This window comes from Larus michahellis, chromosome 4 (assembly GCF_964199755.1).
Source record: "Larus michahellis chromosome 4, bLarMic1.1, whole genome shotgun sequence".
In the NCBI taxonomy this organism is placed as follows: domain Eukaryota; kingdom Metazoa; phylum Chordata; class Aves; order Charadriiformes; family Laridae; genus Larus; species Larus michahellis.
This window is the reverse complement of record NC_133899.1, coordinates 36,480,749-36,497,141: the sequence shown is the minus strand read 5'-3', so window position 1 is coordinate 36,497,141 and position 16,393 is coordinate 36,480,749. Positions and strand designations below refer to the sequence as shown.

General features: G+C 45.9%; 1 protein-coding gene across 1 annotated transcript; it reads left to right on the top strand.

Moving 5' to 3' along the window:
- CYP46A1 (cytochrome P450 family 46 subfamily A member 1) lies at nucleotides 1-15,621 on the top strand. The gene is made up of 15 exons (XM_074584029.1): nucleotides 1-179; nucleotides 3,600-3,677; nucleotides 3,970-4,051; nucleotides 4,599-4,672; nucleotides 5,349-5,435; nucleotides 6,107-6,245; nucleotides 6,837-6,947; nucleotides 7,731-7,887; nucleotides 8,238-8,300; nucleotides 9,417-9,489; nucleotides 9,923-10,007; nucleotides 11,852-11,962; nucleotides 12,214-12,302; nucleotides 13,102-13,168; nucleotides 14,036-15,621. The coding sequence occupies exons 1-15, from the start codon at nucleotides 52-54 to the stop codon at nucleotides 14,195-14,197; spliced, it is 1,506 nt and encodes a 501-aa protein (XP_074440130.1). The 5' UTR covers nucleotides 1-51; the 3' UTR covers nucleotides 14,198-15,621.
- Nucleotides 15,622-16,393: the final 772 nt, after the last annotated feature.

Here is a 16,393-nt window from a genome sequence, read left to right as displayed (position 1 = left end):
CCCACGCCGCCTGGGGAAGGGGCGGTGCTGTCAGGCGGCTGCCGGCGGGCGATGGAGGGGTTGTGGGCCGCGGCGGGGCTCCTGCTGGCCCTCGCCCTTCTGGCCTTTGGCCTGTTCTGCTGCTACCTGAAATGCGTCCACGCCAAGTACGACCACATCCCCGGCCCCCCGCGGGAGAGGTGAGGGGCGGGCAGGGCAGGGCGGGCCGGGGCGAGGAGGTGGGACCCGGGCTGGGGTTCTCAGGCCTCGGCAGGGCCGTTCCCACCATTCAGCCCCGACGCCCGTTACGGTGGCCGGGCGAAGCGGTGGACCTTGCGCACTGGCTGCTCTCGCCGCCAGCCTGGGGCCAGGAGAAAATGTCAGAGCAGAAGATAAATGCTCCAGGGCGACCTTTGGGGATGGGCCAGGACCTTGCTGGTGTGGGCAAGGGGAAAGTGGAGGAAATCAGGGACAGCGCACATATATCCACTTGCTTCCCGGGGAGGGCTGGCACCATCTGGCATCGCCGGGGATCCCTGATCACTGCCTGGCTGGCTTGGGCTGGCGGGGCGGGATGGTCGCTCCGGGTGGCCACAGCAGCATGAAACGAGCGGTTTAGAGTTGCCCAAGTGGGCTGCGAGTTCGCTTACAACACTGAAGAGATTCGGCCAGCAGCACCAGCCGTGCAGGAGGGCCTTTATGCGCTGGGCCAGCACAGGCTGCCGTCCCCGCACAGCCCCAGGAGGCACATGGACACTGACTCCATCAGGCACCTTCCTTGTTCTCCCTCGTGAGCTAGGTGTTTGGTTTCTGCCAAAACAAAATATAATGTCATAAGTGATAAAGGGCAGTGAGAAGGCTGCCAGCAAGGCAAATGGCAGTGCTGTCACAAGGAGACACGGGTCTTGCAGGAGACTGGGGGCTTCCCATTGGGCCTCAGCTTTGGGTGCACATGCCGTCTGTAACATGCCACTGGAAGAGACACCACACCAGCACTCTCCTAACCAAACAGTCCTACAGGGACACCATGCTTGGCTCCATAATTCTGAGTTTCAGCCTATTTGTGTAATCAGGGTCAGATACTAGGATTAGAGAGAGGATGGATCCTGTCATACCCGAACCTGCTTGTCTTTAGGTTCATTTCAAGGTGTGAAGTAACACCCTAGAGTAATGGCAGCTCGAGGAACCCTGTTGCTGCTTTTCTGTCCCTTCTCCAGGGTTTGAGGCTTGATGTTGGTGATCAGCGTAGGATCCTTCCCGGGAAGGTTTCTAGTACTGGTAGGAAGGTTTCTAGTACTCTTATGTCTAGGTGGAAGCTTGTATGTCATGTGAGCCTGCTTGATAGCTTTTCCAAAGTATAAATTGCCAGGGACAGCCCAAACCCCCCATTTCAGTTCCTGTTGCACAAACACTTGCACTCCTAAATGCACTTACCTAAAAGGTAAGGAAAATCAAATACCTCCAGCTCTGAAAAGTCATTTATCAAAACAAAACAAAAAGTAAAGCCAGGAGCTGTGTGTGGTGGTGGTCTCCCCAGTACAAGAGAGATATTGAAAAACTGAGGCAAGTCCAGTGGAGGGCAGCCAGGTCGCCTGAGAGGCTGAGAGCTGGGCTTGCTTTGCATGGAGAAGCAGCCACTGAAGGGCAGAGGGGATCCACTCGTTGTTCTCAGCTACGAATGGATGGTTATGAGAAGATGGAACCAGACTGTCCTTGGAGTTGCAAAATGAAGGACAAAGAGCAATAGGTACAAGTTGCCTCAAGGGAAATCCCAACTAGGTGTAAGGCAAAACACCTTCATCATGAGGGCACGTGAACGCTGGCACAAGTGACTGAGTGAGGCCCTGAGCCATGTAACAGCTCTGGCATTGACTGGCGTGGAGCAGGGGACTGGACCAGTGGCCTCCAGAGGTCCTTGCCAACCTACATTACTCTGAAATGGGATTCATCCAAATCTAAACACTTCTCAGCTGAGACTGTATCTGGCAAACTAGAGAAGAGCAGCACCAGAAGCAAAGGCTGTCTTGTGTCCAGCTTGCTGCCCACTTGGACCAGCCCCCAGGCTGTGGTCAGCAGATCTGCTCCCCAGCCAGGCAGCCCACAGCCTGTATAGTTTCAAGGTGGTATTCCCTCCCAGATGTGTGACTTTCCCTTTGCCCTTAGCTCTTTCCCTTTGATAAAAGCTTAAGAAAGCCTTTGTTTAGGATGGAGTTCAAAAGGATCTTAGCAAAACCTCAGACTGTGTCTAAGGTCTTACAGCTGGATGATGAGAAGATTATGTTAACGCCCTTGGTTTTCTGGGCTGATATATTTTATCAGAACTAGCACAGCACATCTCCAAAGGAGACTTGTGCAGGACAGGCTGGAAAAGTGAGTCCTAGTGGCTTTGTGTTGTTTTTACTGCATGAATGGCTCGCCTGTGAAGAGAGAAGCTCGTCTCTTCAAAGGTTTGCTTCATATTAAAGATTTAATAGCAAGAAATGGGCAAAAGGATTTTTTTGCAAACATATGTTTTCAGATGATAGTGTCACATAGTTATATATCCCAAACCAAGCCCTTGCTTAGTTTTTTTCATGGCATGCAGTAAGTAATGGGGACTTCTCATTAGCAGATGAATGTTTTAGTCCTATTGTAACACCTGACTTAATTGGGTAGTAATGGGACAGGGAATGAAAAGTATTTCTGAGGATTCATGTGTCACACAAGGGGAACCGTGAGTGGGACTTTGCTTCATGCACTGCAGAGAAAGGGTTTTCCAGAGCTTTAGTTAATGAAGGATTTGTCTGTCATATTTGCGGCTTTCACATCTTTTTGGTGTCTGGTTACAATGGACGAGTCAAATAAGTGAAGGATTAAAAGTTTCTGTAGAGGTTGGGTAACTTTGTAGACTGCTTGTTATTTTAAGCACCTCCTGGTTCCAACAGAAATAAAATAAGAGCCTGTTTTTCCCCTATAGCTTGTTTATACTGCAAAGGATGATAGCATGGCTGGCTGTCCCTCAAATGGAAAACAGATCTTAAGCACAGCTTGCTTCATTTAGAGAGGAGCTTGGCCAAATCTTCCTTCAGATGTGTGCAAAGCCGGTGGGAATTCGCTCTCACAGCCAAAGGAAGGAATTGATCTCTAACTTTTCAATATATGGCTATTGTATTTGAAGAGTTAACCCTTTTTATATATTTCTGCAGTGGATGTGGTAATCCAGTGATTATCCTTCTAGGTTACCCTCTTTTTTTCCAGCATTTGAGGTGACATGGCTTTAGACAGGAGACCATTCCTAATTTTACTCAGTTTGACTCCATTGACAGAACTGAAGTTGCGCTTATCTGATCTGAGCATGTATTAAAGAATATTTAATGCAAATGTCTGTTGCACGCACAGAAATGTCATAGTTGCAGCAGAGATTCAGTCAGCTGGGCAAAGAGCAAAGCAGTTTGCTGGGAGCTCCTACCCAGACCCAAACATCTCCTATAATATAGCAGCAAAAAAGACCTTGTCCTGTGTCTCTGCGCTGGTCTTCCTGGCTGCGCGAGTGCACCAGCCTGACCCTGAACACAGGTTCCAATCCATACAAAACCCTGTATTGGCATCCTCATAACACTCTTAACCTTAATTTTTTGCAGCTTTTTATTAGGACATCTACCGATCTTGTGGAGAATGATGAAGAAACAGGAGTTTATGCATGATCTCTTCCTGCAGTGGTAAGTTGAGACACATCAGTAATGTTGAATAGTAGCCCTGTAGCACAGATTGGGAAATCAAGGTACGGAGGCCCTGAATTACATATTTAGCATCATTCAGAAAGTCAGTAGAGGAGCTAGAGAGAGAGCATTGATCTTTCTCTTAGTGGCTTTACTCGCTGAAGACTGCAGTAGTTCCCAGTACATGCTGCTTTGGTCCTTTGAGGTTATTAGGTCTGAACTGTTTAATGTTGGTGGTTTGTACCGTAATTCTCTCTTTTGGTTTTTTTTTTTCCTCCTTCTTTTCTTGTAGGGCAGAGAAGTATGGACCCATTGTACGGCTTAATGCCTTTCACAGAGTCTCAGTAATGATTCTGACTCCTGAAGGAGTGAAGGTACTGCAAAATAAAGCTGAATCAACAGTGGGGATTGGTGCATCCCTCCAGAAGGAGAGAGCTGGTGCCTGATGTTCAGGGCAGTGCGGTGCAGCCAGTCTGTACTTGCAGTGAGGGTGGCTTTGGCTGGGTTAGGAGGGTGAGGTGCTCTGCTCTGCAGGCTGTCCTGATTTATTGTCTTTCTTGATCCGTTGATTTACTTTGTTACCTTTATTTAAACAGCAGACAGAGCAAGCACCCGCCATTTCTGAAAAGCAGACTCTCTGCAAGAGCTTAATATCTCAAATAAGCGAGGCACAAGGGACTGAATTTCTTCCTCTAATCTTTGCAATAACCACAGAGTGAGATTTCGGGTCACTGGGCAAAAAGTGCTAGAGGCATGCAAAACAAACTAGCAGCACAGGAACTGGGGAATCGGGGCACACCAAATAATTCATGTTGTCTTCAGACTATTGCTACAGGAGGAAAAGAGTGTGAGTGGCTTTTTTATGTTTTGTCTGGGAAATGAATTGCACTCAGTATTCACTGACCTGTGATTTGATTTTAGGAGTTCTTGATGTCACCACAGTACCCAAAGGATCCACTGGTGTATGGTCGTATCTTCAACATATTTGGTGAGAGGTAGGCGAAACCTATCTGAAGCCATTGTGATTTGAAAATAATTGAAACATAAATAACATCACAGGCACGACACTTTAACTCAGACCATTTACCTTAGTGTTGGGATTAATAACTAATTCCAGACATACGTAAGCAACATGTACCTACTAAATTACGTGTCAAGTCAAATGTCTCCCCAGTCAGGGAGGAGGTTATGTTGGATTTTTTTTTTTACCTTGATCATATTGGTTTTTTCCCCCTGTGGGTGTTCAGTTAGTCTCAGAAAAGTTTGCTCAAGACCATCATCAAGCTTCTCACTTAGATTTTAGAGCACTGAATTATTCCTTAATGCATGGGAGTTTCCAGCTCTTAAGCTCAATAACAAAAAAGGGGATTTTTCTCTGTTAGCCTGAAGCTTTTAAAAATGTAATAATCCAGTTACTATATTATTTGCATAACAGCTGTAATGAACCAGCATCTTATTGGACTCAGCAGTCCATACCTACCAGGCAAAACATATCTGCAGTTCAGTCGTCCACAATGATGCAACGACTGCGTACTCAAAGCAGCACAGTACTCCCTGCACATAGGAGAAATACAAGAAGGGAGATGTGGAAGAGTTATCTTTGTGACTACACAGGGTTCAGCTGGCTCCCTTCCTGAAAACTGTTCTTTTCCTTGTTTTTCTAAATGCTAGGTTTCTAGGAAATGGCTTGGTAACTGTTTGTGACCATGAGCATTGGCACAAGCAGCGGAGGATAATGGATCCAGCTTTCAGCCGAAGGTAAGGCAAATATCTCTGGGATGATCTAGCTGTTATTTCTACTGTATTTTTATTATTCTGCCTGTCATTGATTCATTATTTGATATTTAGAAAGAGAAAAAACCCATGTAATACCAAAATCACATTTTAGTTAGAGTCCAATACACCGTTTCCATCACAAGTATAATTTGACCAGACTTCCCATGGGGGAGTGGCACCCATATGCGCTCAGCGATGGCAGAAAGGTCCCAGGGTTGTGTATCCAGGAGTGTGGTGATGGCTGCCTTATCCTGTCGGAAGGATTTGAAGTGGGCAAGCCTCATCATTCACCTGCCTGAGTGATTCACTAGGGGAGATACAGCATGGTTGACGAGTAGGGGGTTGGTCTGGTTTGCTTCTGTGTGCCTCAGTGCATTGTGTTTAGGGTCTGAAGGTAAAGTCCATTTGCCTCGGCATGCACAGGCCAAAGCCCTTTGCCATGACAGCCATTGTTTACGTGGCAGAAGAGAGCAGGGCTGCTATAAGAAGAATTTAGCTCATTTTGACTGTTTGCTTTTTAAAGTATTCAGGCAAATTTACTAAGAATTAAAAAGCAAAAATCTTTTATGATTTTCAGTGGAAAATAATGATGCAAATCATCAGCAAAGATCTCCTTTCCAGAGCCCCATCACTCATTTTTATTAATTGTTCAGCTACCTGATTGGTCTGATGGAAACTTTTAATGAAAAAGCAGAGGAGCTGATGGAGAAGCTAGAGGAAAAGGCAGATGGAAAAACAGAGTTTAGCATGCTGAACATGATGAACCGGGTGACTATGGATATCATTGGAAAGGTACCAGCTGTCCGCTTTCTTGTTTCCTCTGCGACTGGCAGGAAGGAATGGAAGTAATGGGTACCGGCAGCAGGACGGGATCAGGAGCTGCAACCAGGGAGCAAGACCTTTACCCAGCAGTGCCAGAAGACTAATTGTGCCACTTCCATTCAGGCTGAGCCATAGGAAGGGACACTTAGGGAAGAGTTTGCACAGTGTGGCCTGCAGGATGGGGACCCTTTGCAAAAGCCCTTACAGTCTCATACCTCCCACCCTTCTGTGCCAAAAAAGGTCACACCAGTGCTCATTCACTTGTGAATGTTGTGTTATTACCATTATACATCAGCACAAAGTCTGCCTTATGCTGGCTTTTCTCTTCTCTATGCAAAACAGTTTGGGATGAATGGAGTGTAATAGTAAATTATTAATCTCCCTGAATAAGGAGGAAGCATAATGTAGATATTACCCTTCCCTCTCAGCCTCCTGCAAGGCAGGATCTAGCCTGAGGTGTTTTTAGGGGAAAACGCAGTGTGAGGCTGTCCTGCCCTTTCACCCCAGCCCCAGGGAGCCAGGAGGATGCAGCAAGTTGTCTTTTTCTCTCCCACTACTCAGGTAGCCTTTGGCTTGGAATTAAATGCACTGAGCGATGACCAGATGCCTTTACCGCATGCTGTGCGCATGGTTTTGGAGGGAATGACAAAGGCGCGCATCCCCTTCCTCAAGGTCTGTATGCTCCTCTCTTCAGTCCTCTCTCCTTGCGTCTAGCTGGAGGCCCTGCTCCTGCCGAGTGGGACGGAGCTGTGCAACGTCCATGTACAACAAGGAAAGGGTCATCAGTAACTCTTTCTCTCCATTGTGCATTCATTAGTGCTTTAAAACACTTGCAAAATTAACGTTAACATCTAGTGCTTCCTTTCTGTCTTTCTGCCTTCTCTTCCCTCATGCCTGTGTCTTCTTCTCGTATGGTTTTACACTTTCACTGCAAAAATTGAAATTTTTGCCATTTTTTCCAAAAAGATGGCCGCCTTCACTCAAGGTGGAAGAAATTCGAACTTTCTTGACATAAAAAAATGGTATTTTCTACAAAAATTCATATACTAGGAAATTATGGATGTAATCTGAAATATTTAAGTTAAAAATCATTCCACAGTTTCTCATGAAAGCTGTAGTTCAGGCTTTTAGAGCTTCTGTTTTCCTTTTTGGGCTCAGAGGTGAGATTCTGTATCACATGCTGCAGTTTCTCTCCGTGGAGAAGTGAGGAATTTTGCTCACAGTGCTCAAAACATCAGCTCTGACAAGCCCGGATTGGGCATGCCCAGATTGGAGTATTTCTCATTTCAGCCCAAACCCTTGGCCTTGGGGACATTTACTTTGTTCCATGGAGAAGAGATGTTTTTGTGACAAGTGTCATTTAGCAGAAAACAAGGTGCTCGCTTGAAAAATATAACTTGGTAATATTTTTTACTGGCAAAAGGAATAAAATGACTAAAGAAATTCTGTATTCAGTACATGCCAGGGAAACAGAAGCTGGTAAAGGAGGTCAGGGAGAGTGTGAGGCTGCTGCGGCGTGTGGCGAAGGAGTGCATTGACCAGAGGAGAGAGGACATCCAGAATGGGAAGGAAGCCACGCTGGATATTCTTACACAGATACTGAAAGGAGATGGTAGGGGACACTTTGCTGTTGGAATTAATTCATCTGTTGCATGTTTTGCCATGAGATTTGGGGAGGCTTATTTTGGTAATCTGAGCTTTGATCCTCTAGTGTCTTCAGGAGGGTTTTTTCACACTGAATATAGTGAGAGTTGCTTTGAAAAATCTCTGTTGCTTTGAAAATTCCCCGTTTCTTTGTGTTGGATCAAATTATTGGTTGCAAGTCACCACTGAGTTGCCCACTCAGCATCCCCTCCCGATGCCACCTCAGACAAAATATGCAAAATAGGGCAGTGCATTCTGGCTGTTACAGCTGGGGCATGGGAACGTCTTCTAATCCTGTTTGCTTTTCTCTCTTGACAGCTCTGGAGGAAACTAGAGATGATGAAAACATTCTGGATAACTTTATCACTTTCTTTGTTGCAGGTTGGTAGCTATTTTAATATTTTGGATACGTCATGTGGGAAGCTGTACATTTTTGGGCCATCTGTGGGGACATGATTAATGTCCTGGTTCGCTCCGTGTGATGCTGCTGTAACCAAGGGGTCACTTGGTTGGAAGGGGGCAGTATTACACTGGCATAGGACCAGCTGGGCGCGGTCTGAAGAGAACTCTTGGCTTTCTCGTAGGCAAGTTATATATTGTCCTCCTTCAGTCATAGCAACACAGCAAATAATGCCAGGCCAGTGGTTCCCAACTTGTGGTGCAGAGGGCAGCACTGCTTGCTGGGGTGCAGGGCTGTTCCTCACGGGGTTCTGGCCCTTCCTCCCAGATCCTGCCAAACCCCATTTAAAGCATCTTTAACATAATCCACGTGTCTTCACCTCATCTACAGAATTAAATGCTGTTCTTGCCTTAAGAGCGTTAGTCAACAGTTGGTAGGAGAGGGCACTGTCAAGCCTGTCAGAAAAATCAAGGGCCAAGATGATACATGAGGTAAACAACATAGAAAGATCAATCTTGCAAGTCAGGATTTAGGTTCCTAAGAAGGTGAGGTCAAGACACTGTTTTTTGACAAGAAAGACGTTATTGCAACAAACACATCTTTGCAGAAGTCTGTTTTCTGTAGTGTTTCGAGGTAAAACATATGCCTACCCATGAAAAAATGAAAACTACCCATATAAAGCAGACATTTCAAAGAAAGCTGGTTAGAAGCTTTGTTTTCCTTTAAAACTAGTAAATCCTTGCTTCTTTGCAGAACTGTATGTATGTCCCATAATATGACAAGGCAAATACTGAACCTCACTGGTCTTTCTGTCAGGGAACTCATAACCAGTAGGTGCCATAGGCAGCCACTGCAGCTTTGAGTTCAGCAAGATGGCTTGTATCTTTACCAGCTACACCTTGTCCTTGTCGTTCTTGAAAGCTCCTTACGTAGACTTTACATCCCTTTTAGTATTTCCTTTAATTTCTAGCATACTTGAAATAAAACATTTGGGGCCTGACGTTTGAAGTTTCCTGTTCATAATCATACTAGTCGACCATCTTTGTATCGTGTTATTATTTCATACTAACCTTTAAACCAATTTTTTGTGTCATTAGGTCATGAAACCACTGCCAATCAGTTGTCGTTTACAGTAATGGCACTGGCTCAGCATCCTGAAATACTGGAAAGGTACGTGCGCTCCAATTTGCAAACCCAGCTAGCTGTTAATTTCGAGGCGGACTTAGTTATAAGGATTATTTAAAAGTTAGGATCAATTCCCGATAAATTCTAGCCTCCCTTACAAAATAAGCAGTTTTGTAGTCCCAATATATTTAAAATTTTAAAAAGCTTAAGTTGAATTAACTTCAATTCCGTCTAAGTGATTTTTTTCAAAGCCTTTGTACAAAGCTGGTCCTGAGTCCTGCCTGATTCAGCTGCACTGTACGCACATTGCTGCATCCTGGTACAAGTTCAGGCAGGCTGGCTGGGAATCAGTCGGCATTTTGCCTGAGGTTGGGAGTCAAAGTCCAACTAAGTGCCTGGAAAGTAAAAAAGTGTAATTTGTCAACGTGCCTAGCAAGAAATTGGCATCTGCAACTAAGATTTTTTAATTTAACTGCAGGGTTCAGGCCGAAGTGGATGAAGTTCTCGGAGCCAAGAGAGACATTGACTATGAGGATCTTGGCAAACTCACGTACTTATCGCAGGTACTGTAGGAGTAAGGTGAAATACCAGCCAGAGCCGTTTGGTAGCACTCCTGACATCTCATGGGACTGCAAAGAGGAGCCCCACACTTTTAAAATTTTGAGCGGTGCCAATATTTGATCCTGACAGTGTTTGTCCCCAGAGACTCGGGAAGCAGGTACTGTGAACCATTTGCAGCAGCCCAGCCTTGTTGGGAAGGATGCTCCTCAAATGTCTTTCCAAAATCCCATATGATTCCTTCATTGCTTTCTTTAATTATTACCAAGCTGGGAGCTAGAGTGGAGTTGCTTAATCCCTACGTGTTTAAGCTGAAACCATAACTGTGTTTTAAGAAGGGTTTGCAACTTCAAGCCCAACCTGTGCGTGAGTCCCAGGCGCTTCCCAAACTCACAACTCTATTTTTGTTTGACTATTGTTAAAGCATTTCCAGCTATGATCTCACCATGTGCCATAAACTCAGCAGGATTTGAAGACATCCAAAAATAATGGCTATTTCAGTTTTTTATTATTCAGTCTTGAAACCCTCTTCAGTCACTCAGGGGGGAATAAAAAAAAAAGGTTTGGTCCTAAAAGAGATTGTTAATGAACTGCAAAGCCGGGGCTTGGCTACTCGCCAGCATTTGTGTTGTGTATCCTTTTAACAAGATGGGGTACACCAGTAGCCCTCAAGAGAGGCTGAAGCACAGTCCTGGCAGCTATTCTCCCTGCTTAAATTCCCTGTGATTTTAGTAGTCTGCCATGATCACTCTTGTCTTAAGCTGCCCTGTCAAGGTGGGTGATGGTGTTTTACCCTTTGCCATATCCCATCCCACAAATCACTGTGCTTTGAGAGCAGATAGATTTCAAAGATGTATTTCTTTTGAGGAAAAGGCATCTCTGCGTGATTACAGAAATCAGCAGGTTTCCTTAGGCTTCTCCAAACACCGTGCAATTATACTACTCCAATTAGGACGAAGTATCTAAGCTTTTCAGTTTTAAGACAGATCACATGAGAGCCTCTCAAAGCAGACCGTTTATTTAACAGAACAAATTTGGATCTGTGCAACCAAAATCACAATCACCCTTGGTCAAAGCCAGTCCATCACTGGTGTATCAGAGACCATGGGACTCCTGTTGCTCAGGCAATTCTGAATCCTTTTGTCCATGCTTCTTTTTCATTAATCCACTTGTGCATACACAGCGTTAATTGCATTTGCATTGCGATGCTAATATGCACTGTTAATTAGGTTTCACTTTGATGAAATAAGCCATTCTTACAGCTCACTGCCACCAAAAGAAATGGTCTTGTTCCATTTTTTTCCTCACTGTTCCCTATTCATTTTCCTTTGCCAGGTTGTTTTTTGTCATTTTGGTGCTCTGACCTGGGTCAACTCCCTGAGCAGCAGAAGCAGGACAAAGGCAGAAGCGGGAGTGCAGTGCTGAGAGTGGGAAGGAGGTGGGAGCAACCACCTATCCTTGTGGCAGCCGGTGCCAAGAACAGCTCATCGGGGGCCTGAGATTTCACTCTTAGATATTCCCTTTGAATTTGCTTCCCAGTGATTTTTTTTCACTTAGTTGTTGACCTGACTTGAGGTGTTAGATCAGTTCAATGCATGATATCTCTTGTGGTTTTTGTTTCTTTTTCTCTGTATTTTACCAGTTGTAAGAAAGAACCAGCCCTGAAGGAACTGATTTAACCATATATTTTGCCCACAGGAGTCCAAAGCATATGTTCTACCAGCATCTGTTCCACAAGTCAAAAGCTCACATTTAGCCAAAGTGAAAGGCCATAGGGAAGTAATTAAATTTATTTCTGCTTCCTATGCTGTATTAATCTACTGACCTTTTGTGCATTTTGCTGACACAGGTTTTGAAGGAATCACTGCGGCTGTACCCACCTGTCGCGGGGACGTTACGCTGGATAGAGAAGGAGCGTGTTGTCGATGGCATCAGAATTCCTGCAAACACGACGCTCGTTGTGAGTCCCATCCACCAGCAGCAGCTTTTAGCTGCTGCAGTCGATCCAAGTGTATCAGAGGGCCAAAATCCTCCCTGGGCGTATTTCTACTAGCCTTTCTGAAATTTTGGCCAAAACTGGGATATTAATTTGGGCTCTGGATTGTTTCTGCCTGGGGAGTGGAAGGCAGTTATGACTTTGTACCCGTGACAGCAAAGAGGCATTTTTAGTGCGCTGCTCCTGACTAACGCAAATAAACTCTTTCTTGACAGTTCAGCACTTATATAATGGGAAGGATGGAAAGGTATTTCAAGGATCCGCTCACTTTCAATCCAGACCGATTTAGCAAAGATGCACCTAAGTGAGTTTCTTTTTACTCTCAGGTTATTAAATATGTAATAAGGAACCGTTACAGGAAGAGATTTCAAGGGGAAGAAAGTAGAATAAAACTATTTTTCCATTACAATATGGGTAACACTAAAGCCTTACGCAAATGCAAATAGAGAGCAATAGTGTGCAGCTTCTGTTCAGAAGTTCTTTATACCATGTGATACCTTACAAAAAAACCCCAATGCTAATGTTACTTAATGTTTTTATTGAGGTATAAAAACAAAGTTTACACCAAAACCAGGTTGAATTGCCTTAATGCAATACAGACATTTAATGTGGGGCAGCCCTGGCCCCAGGATGCTTGAATTGTCTCCACATTAGAGAGGGGACAAGGGGCTGAGGGACAGAAGATGCTGTTCAGCCATGCGGGCAGGCAACCTAAGCTGAAGTTTGGTCTCCTGAGCCAAACGCCCCCTCACTCACATGGTTCAGAGCTGCCCAAAGGAGCAATAAGTGGGTGGATCGTTACGTCCCCGTGATGGGCTGGAGAGCATTTAGAGTATGCTTGACATTCAGCTTTGAAACAAGGTTTGCACGCATCACAACAGCTTTGTAAGCTGAGCCAAATAGTAAGCGGAGATGACAAGGAAACTTGATGCAGAGCTGTATTGCTGCTCTGAAGCAAAAAAATGTTAATTTGGAGGTTGTCTTAATAAGTCAGCTAGGTGAGACGGTATTTAGACTGTTTCCTTGCTGCTGCGATGAAATACTTGCATGTTTCTTTACAACCGAGCTGTCAGAATGACAGATTTGAACATTTTTCTTCGCAGGCCGTATTACTGCTATTTTCCGTTCTCTCTGGGACCCCGATCCTGCATCGGGCAGGTGTTTGCACAGGTAAGCAAAGGCCTGGAACGATGCTGCGTAGCAAGCACTGGGCCAGCTCAGGGTATGCTGGCCGTGGCTGGTGTGGGGGGGACCAAAGGCCACACTTGGTGGCGCGCTGACCCTCTTTCCTCTAGAGAGAAGATCCCCACAACAGGGCAGGTCTCTCAAATGCTATTACGTGAGCACATGTACCGAGCTGGTCCCCTGTCACCTGTGCCCGCATGCAGCAAGGGAGGGGACAGCAGGCTGCTGTCCCTCTGAACTGTCCTGGGTCACCCTGCTTGAATCCAAACCCCTTGAAGGGAATCTCAGTCAAACATCCCTTTGCCAACTGAGGTCAGACACACAGAGAGGGTGCAGGGGCTCTTAGGGACCATCCTGTGGCTGCAGCTGCCAGAATCAAGGCAGGAAAAACATCAGCTGGCAGAAGGGCACGAGCCAGGACAAGGTGAGGAGGAGGATGCATGGGTGGGAGAAAAATTTAATGAAGTATGTGATTACCTGAGTACGGCAAAGAATATTTCAGAAGGACAGTAGGAGGCCAGCTCTTTGGATGTGCTGTTGAGCTCATCTAAGCACCAGTGCTCAAAATCTTCACATTAAAGTGCTTGGTTTTACCTCGAATTTCCAAAATGGGGTTGGCATAAACACGGGGGCAGATCTTTGTGCCTGTCAGTTACCTTCCAATCCAGAAGGCCCCAGGCGACTCTGTTCTTCCTGCCCAAACTCAGTCAGCTGCATTAAGAGTAACATTTAAGTTTTAAATCTCTATATTAACAAAGCAGCATGATGTAGTACACTGACTTGAAGCAGCTGCAGTCCAAGCTGGATTTGCTGTCACTGTCACTGACGGTAAGTTTGCTTTTTTCTTAACAGATGGAGGCGAAAGTGGTGATGGCAAAACTGCTGCAGAGGTTTGAATTCCAGCTGGTACCAGGGCAGAGTTTTGAACTCGTGGAGGCTGGAACCTTTAGGCCACTAGATGGAGTAATATGTAAATTAAAGCCAAGGAGCCTTGCAAGAGCCTGCCAGGCGTGACTACTCAGGGATGGGAGCACGATATGGTAGCCGTAGCGTTTCTTCTGATTTTGAAGATCTTCACACTAATCAAAGGCTAGATTTTGCAGGCCCCTGTAGAGGATTACTAGACTGTATTTTTTTCCTAGCCTTCCTCATCATTTACTGAAGAAAACGTTAGGAGAGATGTTTTAGCATCTTCGATCTAGAAGCGCACCTGGAATTGCAAAGCCTGTTTTTTTCCTGGGGGACTGTTTGGTCTGACCAGACATGGAAAAGAACATCCTTTCACTGGAGTATCCCCAGAGCTCCCCACAAACCTGAACTCAAATCCCAGCTGGTAGTTTCCACGAACTTGACTTACAACACAATGTGGTCTAAGTAAGCCGTTGTTTGTGGAACTTCATAGAGCTCAAGGTTTGGGCTGAACTCAGGAAGAGAAGTTTAGAGCTATTCTCTTGGTCAAAGCGATTTTCCCATCCTTCCTCTAAATGAGAAGAACAATTGACAGGAGCAATCTGAAATCAGAGGCTGTGGCCTCTACTTTCCCGTTGCTTCTGCCTCATTTTTCTTCAGTCTGTGCCTGCTTTTCTTCCAGTATTTTTCAGAGTCCAGATTGCCAACCCATGCTGTACAAAGCAGCTCTCCTGCTTCCTCCTACCCCTCCCCACAGCCTGTCCTCATTCTCCTGAGACACTGTTCTTTTGAGGGAGTCTCGCTGCGTTCGTTTTTACCTGGTTCGTTTTCCCTGTCTGGCTTATCTCAAAGCTGCATGAACACTTGGACCAGGTGGTCTAGTAGGTCCAGAAGGGTTCAAAGTAAGTGCTCTGGAACCAAATGCCCCTTAAAATGATATTGCTGCTGAAGAAACGTCTGTGCAACTTGGGCCAGAAGCAGGAGAAGGTCCTGCACCCCCTTTTTCTGCAGCTGTGACAAAATTGCTGGCTGTGTGCAGGCTTGCGGCCTGGCTCTGCTAGGGAAAAAATGATCATGTGAAAATGGCACCTTCTGGAAATAGGTGGATACTTAATATGAGTTTGGGCCCTGAAATACAAGGAATTGAAGGCAACTGGTGCTGCCACTGTTATTTCTTACCTTTTTGAATTAAAATGGCAAAAGCCTGGTCTGTACACTGTCAAGTTCCCGTGGTGGTTTCCACACCAGGAGAGGAACGTCCCCAAGCTTTCCCAGGTTCTGCTACTGTTGTGCACCATCTCACTGAGTGCAGCAGTGGGATAACAGGCCAGTAAGGTTTATGTGGCTTTTGATAACATAAACAAAGCTATACCGTGTATTAATACGACTTATACCCAGAGGTACCGATACTGGTATTGCTAGGGAAGGTTTTGTCCATCTATTGGTAGACCAGCTTGTTAATCCCTTGTGCTGGAGATCTGCTTATATCCTCCTAGATGTTAATAAAATCTGATTGGGAAAACTGAGAACTCTCCCGCTGGTCGTGTGTTCCTGGGAGCTGATGTGGTTGGAAGCAGGATGCCGGATGTGCTGGTGGCGTAACAAAAAGCTGAAGCCTGGGCATATGTCAAGGGGAGGGAAGTATTTCAGCAGTGGTGGGGGAAGCTGTGAGCAGCACGCAGACAGCCCAACAGACGCACTGGTGATCCAAGCTGTGAAGATGCGAGACGCCATCTCTCTGCCCTGCCCTACTAATGAATGAGTTGAGATGCATTAGTCGAACAAATGTGTATTCCCTTCTGCTACCTCTGCAATGGGGACGGGCACCTCCAAGGAGGACTCAAGGCAGGTGGGAGCATGGTAAAACCCTGCAACGACTTCTGTCATACCTCATTTGCCTGAGATCAGTGCTTCCTTCCCTCAGAGGATGCTCTTCCTGCTCTCTGCGAGGCCAAATGCCATCCAGCTCTCCAGGGACTGCCGGCACAGGCCTTTTTCCTGTTCTTACACCCAAGAGCTCTTGCCAGACTGTCGCCTGTCAATGCTGATCACTTTCCAGCAGATGGCAAGCTCTCCTTGTCGATGCACCCAACAGGATCAGCGCTCCTCAGCCTTGACAGCTCCTTCTCTTAGGAGACAACCCGTCCTGGGCTCCTCCAGCGCATCCTACAGCAGGAGTAGGTGATGCCCTGTGATTTGCGCAAGCACTCTGCAGTGCTCTCGCTGTTTTGTCCTGCACCCCTAGCCAGGAGATGATCCCTTGTCTGCCAAAAAAAAAAGGAGCAAGTACGGGAAAGCTGC

Excerpts from the sequence above, each read along its gene's own strand:
- CYP46A1 (XM_074584029.1), top strand. The coding sequence starts at position 52 with ATGGAGGGGTTGTGGGCCGCGGCGGGGCTCCTGCTGGCCCTCGCCCTT. Across the intron at positions 5,436-6,106 it reads GATCCAGCTTTCAGCCGAAG|CTACCTGATTGGTCTGATGG; the intron begins GTAAGGCAAATA and ends TTAATTGTTCAG. Across the intron at positions 10,008-11,851 it reads AACTCACGTACTTATCGCAG|GTTTTGAAGGAATCACTGCG; the intron begins GTACTGTAGGAG and ends TTGCTGACACAG.